At 43.9% G+C, this 16,662-nt stretch overlaps 1 protein-coding gene across 2 annotated transcripts in view; it reads right to left on the minus strand.

The window, feature by feature from the left end:
- Positions 1-14,264, minus strand: part of BCL2 (BCL2 apoptosis regulator) — a 181,558-nt gene extending 167,294 nt beyond the window's left edge. The window contains exons 1-2 of one of the 2 annotated variants that reach the window (XM_082640990.1): positions 13,624-14,264; positions 12,564-13,410 (exon numbers count right to left, since the gene is read on the minus strand). In XM_082640990.1, coding sequence (XP_082497116.1) covers positions 12,564-13,127 — 564 coding nt within the window. In that variant the 5' untranslated portion in view covers positions 13,128-13,410; positions 13,624-14,264. Of the gene's footprint in view, positions 1-12,563; positions 13,539-13,623 lie in introns of those variants that run through there. The other variant, XM_082640991.1, reaches the window with a different exon arrangement.
- Between the last annotated feature and the right edge of the window lie 2,398 nt (positions 14,265-16,662).

A 16,662-nucleotide genomic window follows, 5' to 3' on the forward strand; every position in this document is an offset into this window, starting at 1 on the left:
CCTCTGAGGTGGGAGAGCCGAGGTCAGGACACTGGTCCACAAGAGACCTCTCAGTTCCACATAATATCAAATGGCGAAAGCTCTCCCAGAGATCTCTATCTCAATGCTGAGACCCAGCTCCACTCAACGACCAGCAAGCTACAGTAATAGACACCCTATGCCAAACAACTAGCAAGACAGGAACACAACCCCACCCATTAGCAGAGAGGCTGCCTAAAATCATAATAAGATCACAGACACCCCAAAACACCCTACTGTACGCGGTCTTGTCCACCAGAAAGACAAGATCCAGCCTCATCCACCAGACCACAGGCACCAGTCCCCTCCACCAGGAAGCCTACAAAACCAACTAAGCCAACCTTACCCACTGGGGGCAGACACCAAAAACAGTGGGAACTACGAATCTGCAGCCTGCGAAAAGGAGACCCCTAACACAGTAAGTTAAGCAAAATTAGAAAACAGAGAAACACACAGCAGATGAAGGAGCAAGGTAAAAACCCACCAGACCAAACAAATGAAGAGGAAACAGGCAGTCTACCTGAAAAATAATTCAGAGTAATGATAGTAAAGATGATCCAAAATCTTGGAAAGAGAATGGAGAAAATACAAGAAACATTTAAGAAGGACCAAGAAGAACTAAAGAGCAAACAAACAGTGATGAACAACACAGTAAGTGAAATTAAAAATTCTCTAGAAGAAATCAATAGCAGAATAGCTGAGGCAGAAAAACAGATAAGTGACCTGGAAGATAAAATAGTGGAAATAACTACCACAGAGCAGAATAAAGAAAAAAGAATGAAAAGAATTGAGGACAGTCTCAGAGACCTCTGGGACAAAATTAAATGCACCAACATTCGAATTATAGGGGTCCCAGAAGAAGAAGAGAAGAAGAAAGGGACTGAGAAAATATTTGAAGAGATAATAGTTGAAAACTTCCTTAACATGGGAAAGGAAATAGTATATCAAGTCCAGGAAGCACAGAGAGTCCAATACAGTACAAATCCAAGGAGAAACACTCCAAAACACATATTAATCAAACTATCAAAAATCAACTACAAATAAAAAATATTAAAAGCAGCAAGGGAAAAACAACAAATAAAATATAAGGGAACCCCCATAAGGTTAACAGCTGATCTTTCAGGAGAAATTCTGCAAGCCAGAAAGGAGTGGCAGGACATATTTAAAGTGATGAAAGGGAAAAACCTACAACCAAGATTACTCTACCCAGCAAGGATCTCATTCAGATTTGATGGAGAAATTAAAACCTTTACAGACAAGCAAAAGCTAAGAGAATTCAGCACCACAAAACCAGCTGTACAACAAATGCTAAAGGAACTTCTCTAGGCAGGAAACACAAGAGAAGAAAAAGACCTACAATAACAAACCCAAAACAATTAAGAAAATGGTAATAGGAACATACATATCGATAACTACCTTAAATGTAAATGGATTAAATGCTCCAACCAAAAGACATAGACTGGCTAAATGGATACAAAAACATAACCCATATATATGGTGTCTACAAGAGACCCACTTCAGACCTAGGGACACATACAGACTGAAAGTCAGGGGATGGAAAAAGATATTCCATGCAGATGGAAATCAAAAGAAAGCTGGAGTAGCAATTCTCGTATCAGACAAAATAGTTTAAAATAAAGACTATTACAAGAGACAAAGAAGGACACTACATAATGATCAAGGGATCAATCCAAGAAGAAGATAGAACAATTGTAAATATTTATGCACCCAACATAGGAGCACCTCAATACATAAGGCAAATGCTAACAGCCATAAAAGGGGAAAGCAACAGTAACACAATAATAGTAGGGAACTTTAACACCCCACTTTCACCAATGGACAGATCATCCAAAATGAAAATAAATAAGGAAACACAAGCTTTAAATGATACATTAAACAAGATGGATTTAATTGCTATTTATAGGACATTCCATCCAAAAAGAACAGAATACACTTTCTTCTCAAGTGCTCATTGAACATTCTCCAGGACAGATCATATCTTGGGTCACAAATCAAGCCTTGGTAAATTTGGGAAAATTGAAATCGTATCAAGTATCTTTTCAGACCACAACGCTATGAGACTAGGTATCAACTACAGGAAAAAATCTTTAACAATTACAAACACATGGAGGCTAAACAATACACTACTAAATAACCAAGAGATCACTGAAGAAATCAGAGAAAATTTAAAAATACCCAGAAACAAATGACAATGAAAACACGATGACCCAAAACCTATGGGATGCAGCAAAAGCAGTTCTAAGAGGGAAGTTTAGAGCAATACAATCCTACCTCAAGAAACAAGAAACATCTCAAATAAACAACCTAACCTGACACCTAAAGCAATTAGAGAAAGAAGAACAAAAAAACCCCAAAGTTAGCAGAAGGAAAGAAATCATAAAGATCAGATCAGAAATAAATGAAAAAGAAATGAAAGAAACAATAGCAAAGATCAATAAAACTAAAAAATGGTTCTTTGAGAAGAAAAACAAAATTGATAAACTATTAGCCAGACTCATCAAGAAAAAAAGGGAGAAGAATCAAATCAATAGAATCAGAAATGAAAAAGGAGAAGTAACAACTGACACTGCAGAAATACAAAGGATCATGAAAGATTACTACAAGCAACTCTACGCCAATAAAATGGACAACCTGGAAGAAATGGACAAATTCTTAGAAAAGCACAACCTTCCGAGGCTGAACCAGGAAGAAACAGAAAATATGAATAGACCAATCGCAAGCACTGAAATTGAGACTGTGATTAAAAATCTTCCAACAAACAAAAGCCCAAGACCAGATGGCTTCACAGGAGAATTCTATCAAACATTTAGAGAAGTGCTAACACCTATCCTTCTCAAACTCTTTCAAAATATAGCAGAGGGAGGAACACTCTCAAACTCATTCTACGAGGCCATCATCACTCTGATACCAAAACCAGACAAAGATGTCACAAAGAAAGAAAACTACAGGCCAGTATCACTGATGAACATAGATGCAAAAATCCTCAACAAAATACTAGCAAACAGAATCCAAGAGCACATTAAAAGGATCATACACCATGATGAAGTGGAGTTTATCCCAGGAATGCAAGGATTCTTCAATATACACAAATCAATCAATGTGATACACCATATTAACAAACTGAAGGAGAAAAACCATATGATCATCTCAAGAGATGCAGAAAAAGCTTTTGACAAAATTCAACATCCATTTATGATAAAAAACCCTCCAGAAAGTAGGCACAGAGGGAACTTACCTGAATATAGTAAAGGCCATATATGACAAACCCACAGCCAACATCGTTCTCAATGGTGAAAAACTGAAACCATTCCCTCTAAGATCAGGAACAAGACAAGGTTGTCCACTCTCACCGTTATTATTCGACATAGTTTTGGAAGTTTTAGTCACAGCAGTCAGAGAAGAAAAAGAAATAAAAGGAATCCAAATTGGAAAAGAAGTAAAGCTGTCACTGTTTGCAGATGACATGATACTATACATAGAGAATCCTAAAGATGCTACCAGAAAACTACTAGAGTTAATCAATGAATTTGGTAAAGTAGCAGGATACAAAATTAAAATGCACAGAAATCTCTTGCATTCCTAAACACTATTGATGAAAAATCTGAAAAAGAAATTAAGGGAACACTCTCATTTACCACTGCAACAAAAAGAATAAAATATCTTGGAATAAACCTACCTAAGGAGACAAAAGGCTTGAATGCAAAATATTATACGACACTGATGAAAGAAATTAAAGATGATACAAACAGACGGAGAGATATACCATGTTCTTGGATTGGAAGAATCACTTTCGTGAAAATGACTATTACTACCCAAAGCAATCTACAGATTCAATTCAATCCCTATCAAACACCAATGGCATTTTTCACAGAACTAGAACAAAAAATTTCACAATTTGTATGGAAACACAAAAGACCCCAAATAGCCAAAGCAGTCTTGAGAAAGCAAAACGGAGCTGGAGGAATCAGGCTCCTTGACTTCAGACTATACTACAAAGCTACAGTAATCAAGACAATATGGTACTGGCACAAAAACAGAAATATAGATCAATGGAACAGGATACAAAGCCCAGAGATAAACCCACGCACATATTGTCACCTTATCTTTGATAAAGGAGGCAAGAATATACAGTGGAGAAAAGACAGCCTCTTCAATAAGTGGTGCTGGGAAAACTGGACAGTGACATGCAAAAGAATGAAATTAGAACACTCCCCAACACCATACACAAAAATAAACTCAAAATGGATTAAAGACCTAAATGTAAGTCCAGACACTATAAAACTCTAAGAGGAAAACATAGGCAGAACACTCTATGACATAAATCACAGCAAGATCCTTTTTGACCCACCTCCTAGAGAAATGGAAATAAAAATAAAAATAAACAAATGGGACCTAATGAAACTTAAAAGCTTTTGCACAGCAAAGGAAACCATAAATAAGAGGAAAATACAACCCTCAGAATGGGAGAAAATATTTGCAAATGAAGCAACTGACAAAGGATTAACCTCCAAAATTTACAAGCAGCTCATGCAGCTCAATATCAAAAAAACAAACAACCCAATCCAAAAATGGGCAGAAGACCTAAATAGACATTTCTCCAAAGAAGACATACAGATTGCCAACAAACACATGAAAGGATGCTCAACATCACTAATCATTAGAGAAATGCAAATCAAAACTACAATGAGGTATCACCTCATACCAGTCAGAATGGCCATCACCAAAAATTCTACAAACAATAAATGCTGGAGAGGGTGTGGAGAAAAGGGAACCCTCTTGCACTGTTGGTGGGAATGTAAGTGGATACAGCCCCTATGGAGAACAGTATGGAGGTTCCTTAAAAAACTAAAAATAGAACTACCATATGACCCAGCAATGCCACTACTGGGCATATACCCTGGGAAAACCATAATTGAAAAAAACCATAATTGAAAAAGAGTCATGTACCACAATGTTCACTGCAGCTCTGTTTACAATAGCCAGGACATGGAAGCAACCTAAGTGTCCATCGACAGATGAATGGATAAAGAAGATGTGGCACATATATACAATGGAATATTACTCAGCCATAAAAAGAAATGAAATTGAGTTATGTGTAGTGAGGTGGATGGACCTAGAGTCTGTCATACAGAGTGAAGTAAGTCAGAAAGAGAAAGACAAATACCATATGCTAACACATATATATGGCATCTAAAAAAAAAAAAGGTTCTGAAGAACCTAGGGGCAGGACAGGAATAAAGACACAGACGTAGAGAATAGACTTGAGGACACAGGGAGCGGGAAGGGTAAGCTGGGACGAAGAGAGTGGCATGGACATATATACACTACCAAATGTAAAATAGATAGCTAGTAGAAAGCAGCCGCATAACACAGGGAGATAAGCTCGGTGCTAGAGGGGTGGGATAGGGAGGGTGGGAGGAAGATGTAATAGGGAGGAGATATAGGGATATATGTATATGTATAGCTGATTCACTTTGTTATAAAGCAGAAACTAACACACCATTGTAAAGCAATTATACTCCAATAAAGATGTTTAAAAAAAGAAAATAGGGGCTTCCCTGGTGGCACAGTGGTTGAAAGTCCGCCTGCCGATGCAGGGGACGCGGGTTCATGCCCCGGTCCGGGAAGATCCCACATGCCGCGGAGCGGCTGGGCCCGTGAGCCATGGCCACTGAGCCTGCGCGTCCAGAGCCTGTGCTCCACAGCGGGAGAGGCCACAACAGTGCGAGGCCCGCGTACCGCAAAAAAAAAAAAAAAAAAAAAAAAAAAAGAAAATAGCTAGGAGATAGTCCTGAAATTTTAGACTGGCATCCTTTATAGATTTTCTTTTTTCCCAAGAGATAAAATATCAATATGTAAAGATGATGATATAATTTGTAATTAATTTTATTCCTATGCTAATTGTAAGAAGGCACTGAACTAAGAAGACTAAGTTTTTGTCCCATATTCCCTTTGAAAATTCTAATGCATCTCAGTAGAATATTCGGCCGCAATTGAATTTCAAAGGTAATACATAGGTATGACATTCATCGTGCTGTAAAGCAGAAGAAGTCTTAGTATTTGTGAAGAAGAGTTGGAAAAAGTCAGGAAAAGACAACCTGCAACACTCATGCCTTGTTTGGTGCTCCAAGCATTTGAAGTCATAAACTCCCCATATTCTTTCACAGCTTAAGAAAAGACAGTTAAAAAACAGAGAAATACAGTAACTGGAACTGTCACAAGAAAGATGTATTGGTCTCAATGGTAAAATCTCCCTTGGAAAATTTAAGCTTCACTTGACACAGTGGGTCCTTGGGCTAGTTTCAGGAGAAGTAAGAAGGAGAGTGGGGGCAGTCATAAGCTTCTGACTCATTACGCTGAAGCTCCAGAGAGCTGATTAGCCAATTATTAACTAAAAACGGAATATGGCTCCATCCCTGAAACTCTGAAGGCAAAACAAGGAGCAGAATGGAAATACTGATGCCAGTGAAATTGCTCGTAGAATCTGGTCCATCGCCTAGTAGCCCTTAGTGCTTTTGTAACTGCTACCAATGGCCACGCCAGCATGTCAGGGAGATTCTCTTGCTAACATGTTTAAGAGGGCGTTTGGGGAAGTAATCTTTAGTGTAAGTTATTTTAGTTGTTTAGTTAGTCAAACTTTATCGAAGGCTAGAGTATAACCCTCACTCTACTCTCACATTGCAGAGATCAGAGCTAGTACAAACTCTTCCAGCGGATTCTATGTTTTCCCTGCACAGGGTTGGAATTTATGATCTCTGGAGGGAAAGCATCATATCTGATGACAGAATTTTTCCTTGCCCGGTTGCCTGTAGCAAGACTGGAGTCAGGGTTATAATATTCCAGCTTGGGCAGACCCCTTTTCTGCCCCCACTTGCTGGTTATCTAGACATAATGCCCTTTCCTTCAGGTGAATCCCACCCTTCACATGTTGGAAGGTGACAAAGAGCTACCCCTTGGAGGTCTCCCTGTGGTGGGGTGACGGGCAGGTAGGGGTCAGTGATGGAGGTTGGCGGGAGTGGGGAGGGTCCCCGATGAGAAAGCCCACACGGCTTTGGAGAAACAATCATTCCGTCATCATTCTCACTGGAGGACAGCTGGGTTTATCTTTTGTCTGGCAAATAAAGAGCAGAGAAATCGTGTTGGCACGACAAAATCGAGCACAGATCAGAACACGCAGCAATCTAGGAAAATACTTTTAGAGATGAAAACGGCTTTGTCGTAACTTCAAAAGTTTTACAACCTCCATTTAAAGAAAGATGTTAGATGGTAAACACCTGCTGTTCAGGAACACAAACGTCACAGTGGACTAGGAATTTCTATAAGTAGCGTTTTGGAAGAGAAGCCTCTTAATAAACAGAACAGTGCTAGAACCTAAAACCACACCGAAACAAAAGGTTTTGTTTTAATCTCTCCCCTGTTCTGGTTCAGATCGACTTGGACTTGTCTGCATACCAGAATGATTTAAGAAAGATAGTTCTTCAAATTAATCTATTCTAATCAACCTCATCAGAGTCTCGGGTGTCTTTTACCAAAAAAAAAAAAATTAATGAAATACTTTAAAAACTGCAGGCTAGTGTTTATTAAGTCTTCATAATATGTAGAAAGAGCACCTAATGGGTAAATATTTACCAAGGGAACTCCCCCTGCCTTTCAGTTCTCTTAAGCGAACGTCCGTGTAACAGAGTATTTTCTAAATCATCTATATTTCTCTTCCTAGTTAAATTAGGCCTAATGCACACATGAACAACCATATGGTTAGAAATAACTTTTTCAGACAAAGATTGAAGTGTATGCAAAATAACACATCCTTAGGGTTTTGTTTTGTTTTGTTTCTTCTTTTTCCCTCTAAATCTGAGAGTTTAGAATCATCTTATCAGGCTGTGTGGCAACTGAGTTCACGACGACATCTCCAGCCCTGGTCTGTGAGGGCATCCAGGGCAGGGGAAAAGCCTTCCTCCCTGGACCCCCAAACTAGCCCAGGGCCGGGCACATAGAAGACTTGCAGTCATGTCTGTTGAATAACTGTCTCCGTCCTTGGCTGACTCTCATCGTTAACCGCGTTTCGACGTCAAGCACTGATTTTGTTTGAAATGAACCTCAAATACGATATATGTCTGGGGGAGAAAAAAACCTTTTTACTTGTACACTACGAATAGTGTTGTTTTTCCAGCACAAATGCTCTTCTTCTGAAATACTGCTTTGCTAAACTCTTGGCGAAGACACGATGGATGACCTCAGAAATGGGTGCGGGGACGTGCTGAGTGGGAGAGACCACCATTAATACACACAGCACCCACACACCTGCTTTATGAGTGGGTTTATCATCCTCCAAAAAGCTGACTAGGACTGGGAGTCGAGATAAAGAAAAACTATTTACGAGTTTGGCTTAAAAAAAAAAAAATCTATGGCTTTCTGTTACCTGGTGTGCTGTGTAGCCTAATAACATTTAGCAATTCTGAAATGTACTGGTTCAATCAAGGATTGCTAAAAAGATCATTCAGTTCTCACTAGAAAGCACAGCTAAAAGTAACAGGATGCACAGAAGAAAGCCATGTTTTCCACCGACATTAAACAGCAACAAAGGCCCTAAAACAGAAAAGAGAACTGAGTGAACTATAAAATTTTACAAAAGTCCCCAAAAGCAATCGCTCAACAGCACAAAACTGCAAACTCTAGGAGCAATAATGTATCTTTCTCTACAAAATAAATTACTAAAAGGGGTCATGTGATTCTTAGCAGGCAGAAAGATGCACTTTCCCAAGGAAAGTTCATCATTAAATATATTATTTAAGACTGGATCATCTTCAGGCTATTTTTAATCCTATCATTTTGCTGCCAAAATTAGCTATAAGCAGCTGAAACTCAGCCACTAGAAAACTGATGTTTTTTCATGTATTTTGTACACTAGCCTGAGAAGAGTACTGCTTTCCAGTTAATCAAACGTTTGGGTGGATGTGGACTATGTACAGAAAAGAGAAACTGCTTGCTGACCAACTAATAAAAAGGAAGCCAACCTCTACTGGATGTGGAGAAGTAAGTTCCTGTCTTCCTAAACCACAAAGACCAAATGACAAACACACAAAAAAAGTCACACCACCATGTCATCAACAGAATGAAGCCAATATCCAAGTTATGGCATGTCATTCTTGCAGCTGTCAAACATCTCACTCTCTCCTAAGACATGAAGCGAAATGTCACGTTTCTCAGTTCGGAGGGCGCCATCAATGTTCATTCACCATCAACTTGCCCAAATCTCAACCCTCTGCTTGCAAGAGCCCCTTGGTCGTGAAGTGGTCTCAGGGCCCCTAAACTCATTTACAGAATTTGAACTGTGTTACAAGGGGATCAAACAATACCGAATGGAGCTATGAAAAGAGCTAAATTTCCTGTCTTTAACTGGAGTAGAAAAGCTATCTTACTTTCAGGGGGTCTGTAATGCCAATACAAATTGTATAGCTACCACGCAAAACATTCTTGAGAGGATGGAGCTTATAATAATTTCTTTCCTGTCTCTCTTGCATTCCAGTCTATTTCTTCCAAGAGTCAGATCACTCTAGGGGACACAGGGGAAATATTCAGCATCCTAGGTAATATTATGGACCCGCGGGGCCACTGGAAAGGTACACCGTAGGATCCATCCCAGATTGCCGTTTTTCCTAAAAGGCGTCTATGAGAATCGATGGTCGGTGATGGCAGCCAGCATCTCTAACTCTCACGTGCACACCAACACCTGTAGACGTGCGAACCACAGCTTCTGACTCAGAAGCTCTGGGGCGGGACCTGAGACGCTGCATCTCTAAGAAGCTCCCAGGTAATGCCCAGGCCGCTGGTCCCTGAGCCACACGTGGGAGTGGCAGGGTCTCGGACATCTCCTAGAACCGCTGCCTCCCTCTGGAAGCCTTATTCAGACTTGGGAATAAAGCCATACTCCACTCCACCGCCAACTTCCTCTTTAGTCTTTATATAATTTGTAGACGTCTAGGACCATCTCTCAGACACCTATCATCCAAGGCCCTGCTTTCTCCAAGTTATGGAACATGGAATGCAAACTGTTTTTCCTTGGCCTCAAGAGTAGCAGCAGCAAAGAAAAAACATGTGCCTTAGAATCTAAAGCCCCCGTAAGAATCGATTCAGTAGATGAGCTGATCCACCGAGTCCTGTAAACAGTACAAGTCATTGTCCAACGTTAAAAGAACGTGCTAGCTCTCTTCTGAAATTTTACCATCCTTACTGAGTCCTTTACACTGAAAGACGCAACATATTATTAGAGATGCAACACGGATTGGTGCAAATTTGGAGGCAAATCTGTATGCCAAATGCTTAAAATAAAAATTGAGGTTCATAATGCTCCTTTGAAAGGATAAGTACATCAGGCTCTCAAGTACTACCACTTTTATTATTCCAAAGTGTCCATTTATGATTGCATTTCCTGATATATACTTTTTTTTTGCCAAAGTCCTCTGCTTTCCTGTTTAGTCATCCATCTATATGTTGCCCTGAAAGCTACACATTTTACCATCAGCTATTTGTGCTTCTATATGATTTATTTTTACTATAAGAGGTTTTGTCCAAAAAAAGTTTATCATGTTCTACGGTACGTCATTGTGGTTTGGCATCATAAAATGTAGCCTCTACATTTATCAACCTCAGATACCTGTTGACCACAAAGATAGGCTCTACTAAGAAAACTCTATTTTGAAAGGAGGAAAAGGTGAGCCTTCACTTAAAAAGAAAATTCAACTGTATGAGATGTTAACATACCACAACTCGACAATAAAGATCAAGATTATATCTTAATTTCTATCATAAACATATGCCTCCATTTCCCATCTTTTTATTAAATTACTTGACACATGACAGTTACCACCATGGATTTCTTTCAACTAGAAAGAAAATTTTTAAAATTTTTTTCACAAAAGTATGTAATAGTCAAACTGTTATATTAGTTCTACTTTGGTCTTAAAATGATCCTTTTGGCGTCTGGAAGTCCCTATCTCTTTGGTTATGGTGGTTAAAAATAAAACCACCTACTTAACCAAACATTTAACAAAAATATTCTTTACACACTTCACTGAATTCTTCCAGAATTACTAAAGATCTGATAATATGAGATCTCGAAAAACAAACAATTCACAAAAAGCATTTAAATTTTAGAGATTAAATGGGGATGTTTTACTTTTAAACACTGAACAGTGGCATCAATATTTTGTCAACTTTGGTCAAGTAGGATCAGATGTTCATGTCAGTCATCTACTTTTCTTGGCCTTTTCTCTTTTTGGCCCCTTACCATTTTGTAAACTGTAGTAAAATATGTAATGTGCTTCTTGAAATCGAATCCACCTGTAGTGACTTCTAAGCTTTTTGCTCCTGTTAGGTCCCATAAAATAATAACATTAGTAATTCTCCCTAGAGACTGTGAAAGGAAGCACTGAATTGCATCCTTTTTCAAAGACAGTTCTTCAGATTAAAAGACAAGAATTATTCCTCTTTCACTTTTTCACAAATTAATCACTTCAGATATAAAGTGTAGATGTCAATTACACTTCTTCAGTCTTAGGATCTGTACCCCTCCCCCCAAAGAACCACACACACAAAAAGAACTTTATGGTGACATGATAGAGGCTCTATCTAGCACAACAGTACCAGAAAAAAAAAAAAAACAGTTCACAGATGTTCTTCAAAAATATAGGCATCAATCACTTCAGCTAAAGTCAGAGCACAAGAATCCACAGCTACGAATCAATTCTTCTACACTTTATATAGATACTCTAGATGCAAGTTTTGCCAGCAGAGGGGACCACCAAATCACGTGGATTCTAGGTGGTGAAAAGTAGAAGATACTAAAATTCCAGTAAACCTCAAAATCACACACAAGTTATAGAAATAGAACACAAGGGACGCAGCCAATGCAAATTCTGTCACAGCTTACCTCTTTACAAACATCCAGGTGTTCTAGGGAAAAGGGCTACACTGGTTTTCCTCTTTGGGTAGATCTTACCAAGTGAGTCAGAAAAGGAATGACCTTGGTCCTCTGGGGGAGTCTGTTCTTCCAACTGGATGGTTCTCAAATTTTAGTACCAAGAAGAAACCCCCAGGGGAGCTTATTTCTGATGCGGATTGCCGGGACCCAACCTGGCATCTAGTTTATGAGTCGTCCCTGAAATGTCCCATTTCAACAGGCTACTCAGGCAAGGTACCGTGATGAGGGGGATCCTTGGACCCCCAGTTTGAGAAACCCTGAAGGGATGCCATTTACCCCAAGATCCTACTGAACACCAAAGGCTGGATCTTTGAACCTCAATGGCTGGCAAGCAAGGGAAACAATTTTGCCGGGAAGCAATGATCACAGTTGGGTTGGCAGGGAGACCTCTGTACAGGGAAAGAGGGAGGGAAGCCACAACCCTGATTTTATTTCATTGGCTCATCGGTCTCCCTTGGCCCAGTAGCCCACCCAGACTCCAACCTCCGCATCTCAGACCCGAGAGGTCCAGCCCAGACTCACATTCAATCAAACATGCACCTACCCAGCCTCCGTTATCCTGGATCCAGGTGTGCAGGTGTCGGTTCAGGTACTCAGTCATCCACAGGGCGATGTTGTCCACCAGGGGGGACATCTCCCGGTTGACGCTCTCCACACACATGACCCCGCCGAACTCAAAGAAGGCCACAATCCTGCCCCAGTTCACCCCATCCCTGAAGAGCTCCTCCACCACCGTGGCAAAGCGTCCCCTCGCGGTGAAGGGCGTCAGGTGCAGCTGGCTGGACATCTCGGCGAAGTCGCGGCGGTAGCGACGAGAGAAGTCATCACCGGCCTGGCGCAGGGTCAGGTGGACCACAGGTGGCACGGGGCTGAGCGCAGGCCCCCCGGCGGGGGCGGCGGGGGCGGTCTGGGGCGGCGGCGGGGAGGTCCTGGATGGCGCTGGGGTGCGCCCAGGCTGGGAGAAGATGCCCGGCGCGGGGGCGGCCCCCGGGGACGCGGCGCCCGCGTCTCCGGCATCCCACTCGTAGCCCCTCTGCGACAGTTTATAGTGGATGTACTTCATCACTATCTCCCGGTTATCATACCCTGTTCTCCCAGCGTGCGCCATCCTTCCCCCACGGAAAAGCAGCCGGGTACCAACAGCACCTCTCGCCCCCGCTTCCCGCGCCACGGCCCCGCACGAGAGAAGAATAGTTATAATCCAGCTATTTTATTGGATGCGCTTCGCATTCTTGGATGAGGGGGTGTCTTCAGTCACGCGGAACACTTGATTCTGGTGTTTCCCTCTTGGCATGAGATGCAGGAAATTTTTATTTAAATTCCGTTCGGATCTTTATTTCATGAGGCACATTATTAATTATTGTTAATATCAGTCTACTTCCTCCGTGATGCTGAAAGGTTAAAAAGACTAATCAGTCAAAATCAGGTGCATTTCCCTTTATACAGGTGGGTGAAAGCAGGGCACACACACTACAAGTTACACAGCTGAAAAGAATATAATAAACTGCCTGGCAATTAAACTTACTCGAATGCACTTAAAGTTAAAATCTCAACTGTTTCCATTGAAAGTTACATGAAACCCATTTCCTGTGCAAAGAACTTACTTGTATTTTTTCAGGACAGCATGATCCTCTGTCAAGTTTCCTTTTTCTGTGAAAACAAATGCATAAGGCAAAGATTCCATCAATCTTCAGAACTCTCCAGTGATAGCTGCTGTGAAACTTCCAAATGAATCAGGAGTTGGGGGCGGAGGGTGTAAAAATGAGGAGAATTTCCAGTTTGATTCCCAGACTTCTTCACAGAAATGTCAATCCGTAGGAATCCCAACCGGAGATCTCAAGAGCACGAGCAAAGAAAGGCAGCGGCGGCGGCAGATGAATTACAATTTTCAGTCCAGTATTTGCAGAAGTCCTGTGATTTTCCCCCTCTCGGCAATTTACACGCGCACACACACGCGCGGGCACAGACATGGATCTCTGTCCGAGGGACCGCTTCACGCCTCCACGGGAGAGAGACAGGGACCGGGGGCCGGTGGACGAGCCGGGGACGGGGGCAGGAATCCTCCTCTGATTAAACTCCGAACAGCGAATGAATTTTCCGAAAAGCTGCTTGATAAATGAAGGCTGGACGCGCCCGGCCCGCCGGTGCCGAGCGCGAGAAGCCCGCGCTGTGTGTGGTGCGGCGAGGGCTGGGGAGAAGGACGTGGTGGGGGAGGGCTTTATTTTTTCCCTCTTTTCCTAAAAAGGATGACTGCTACGAAGTTCTCCCCCCTGGACCCCCTCTTCCGCTGCACCCCACCGGCGCACCCCGCCTCCGGGCTGCGCACCCTTTCTCCTCCTCCTGTCCTGCGCGGCGGCGCTGGCGGCGCCCGCCTCCCCCGCGCTCCCGCCGCGCACCCGCTCCGGGCGATGACGGCCGCGCCGGCGGGGAGGGCCCGGCGCCCGGCACCTTCGCTGGCGGCTGCGGCGGCGGCGGCGGCTCGGCGGGGAAACCGAGAGCGGCGGGCGGGAGCGCGGCGGGCGGGGGCGGGGGCGGGGGCGGGCGCGAGGAGGAAGGGGGCGGGCGCGGCGCGGGGGGGCCTGGCCTCTTCATTCTCCTCTCGAACCGACTGGTTTCCTGTACGTACGTCACACGGTTCATTCAAAAAAAGAAGAAAGAAAGAGCCCTCCTCGGAGCCGCCCCGCCGCCCCCTCCGCCCCCTCCGCGCCCTCCGCCCCACTCCCCTTGCCGGGTTAAAGGAGCCGCGGCCGGCCCGGGAGTGGCGCGCCCCGCCGGGAACTCATGGCGCGCAGGCCCGCGGCCGGGGAGGGAGCGCCCGGGACGGCCCCCGCCCGCTGCGCCCGCCCGCTGGGCCCGGCCGGTGGGTGGCGCGGGCGGCGCAGGCCTCCCGCGCGGCCGCGGCGCGGTGGGTGTGCCAGGGGCCTCGTCGGGCCTGAGGCGGGCCCGGCGCGCGCTCGGAGTCTCCGGGGCCCGCGAGGGGCCGGGGGCGCCCGGGGAGCCGCACGCGGCCGGTCGGGCGGCTGCCGGGGCCAGGAGCTGGGGGGACGCCGACAAAACAAGCGCTGGAAGAGCGCCGGGAATCGCTTCGACCCTTCCTAGCCGTGCGCGCGCGGGTGTGTGTGTGTGTGTGTGTGTGTGTGTGTGTCCGCGTCCACACATCGTGTTACCAGGGGCTTCGACCGTTTCTAGCCGTGCGCGCGCGCGGTGTGTGCGTGCGTGTGTGTGTGTGTGTGTGTGTGTGTCCACACATCGTGTTACCAGGGGCCTCCGCGCTGCCCTCCCATCAAGAGAGGCGACGCTGCACGTTCATCCGCGAGGGAAGCCCCAAGCATCGTGTTTACTTGCAAGCTGCTTCCTAGGTGTCCACGCACAACATACACTCCGGAGACACCATCCGTGACCGAGGCCACACAGAGCTCTCAGTGGCGCGGCCAAGGGATTAGTGAGGGATACCAAGGGCTTTCGAGTGGTTAAGTAAATGTTTTTCCTCTGCCCCTAACAATTTCGGCACTGGGTGAGGGCTGGACGCCACGGGGGGCTACAGGGCAACTTTCAGGCCCGCAGCCCCCCAACCAGGGTGGGTGGGTTTCTAAAGGCCTCCGCGGTCGCCTAGCAGCCAATCTTAGATGTCCGCACCTTCTCGAGTTATCTATACATACACAAACCTATATATTACACACACATATGTACCCATTTTTTAAAAAAAAATTCACCAGGATGAATAGCTCCCAGGAGAAAAGCACATAGGGCAAACAAGTTGCATGTGTTTATTTTTATCTCTAAGAGTCTTTGACAAAGTGTCAGGAAAAAATTAGCACGGCGGCTTACCTAATAGGACTCAAGTACAAACATATAGGGACACTGGCCTGTTGAGGTCATAGAAACATGACAAGTGAGTACTGCCATGTGTACAAATATGTTCTCACACTACATTTTGTCTCATTCCTAGTCTAAAGTCAAAGCATTCATTCTGTGGCAAAATAAGCACGGCAAATTATTTTCATTTCTTCATTTTATCAAATACAATCGGCCAACATGCCAACCTCTTGCATATAGGAATGGGTGCCTGGTACAAATGTCTTATCCAGGCAAGAGGAAATGAAGGAAGGTGGTCCTTCTTGCCTTCCAACTGCTGTAACAAAGTCCCCTTTTATCCATGGCCGTGGCAGGGAGGTGTGCTGGCCTGGAGAGAGACACTGGGTATAGACTGACCTGGATATATGTTTTCACAGAATAGCAGAAGCCCGTGTTAAGGCCATACATCATGGTTTAGGGATCTTCTCAGAACCTTGTCCTAACCCCCCAAAATTACTTAAGAGGAATTGAAAGCCTTAGCGCTTGAGACCCAGCATGTCAGTGAGGAAATGAGAGGCCAGAGCTGGAAAAAAGACTGTACTTCTGCAAAGAGGGAGACCAGAAGGAAACAGATATCCCATTCCCAGAAAAAGGAAAGCTGCCTTTTTTTCTCCTTTACTCCACAGAGCCTCACTTTACAGATTCCTCCACACTTAAGTGGCATCTTGACCATAACCAAACATTCTCCAGACAGGTCTGCATTATTCCTTGACTAAGGCTATATATTCCCTAGGAATGTTCTGGATACTCTTTCAATCAAAAGAGTGAAACCGTTCCTCCATTCAGAT

This window comes from Mesoplodon mirus, assembly GCF_964341445.2.
Source record: "Mesoplodon mirus genome assembly, chromosome: 13".
NCBI classification, from domain to species: Eukaryota; Metazoa; Chordata; class Mammalia; order Artiodactyla; family Ziphiidae; genus Mesoplodon; species Mesoplodon mirus.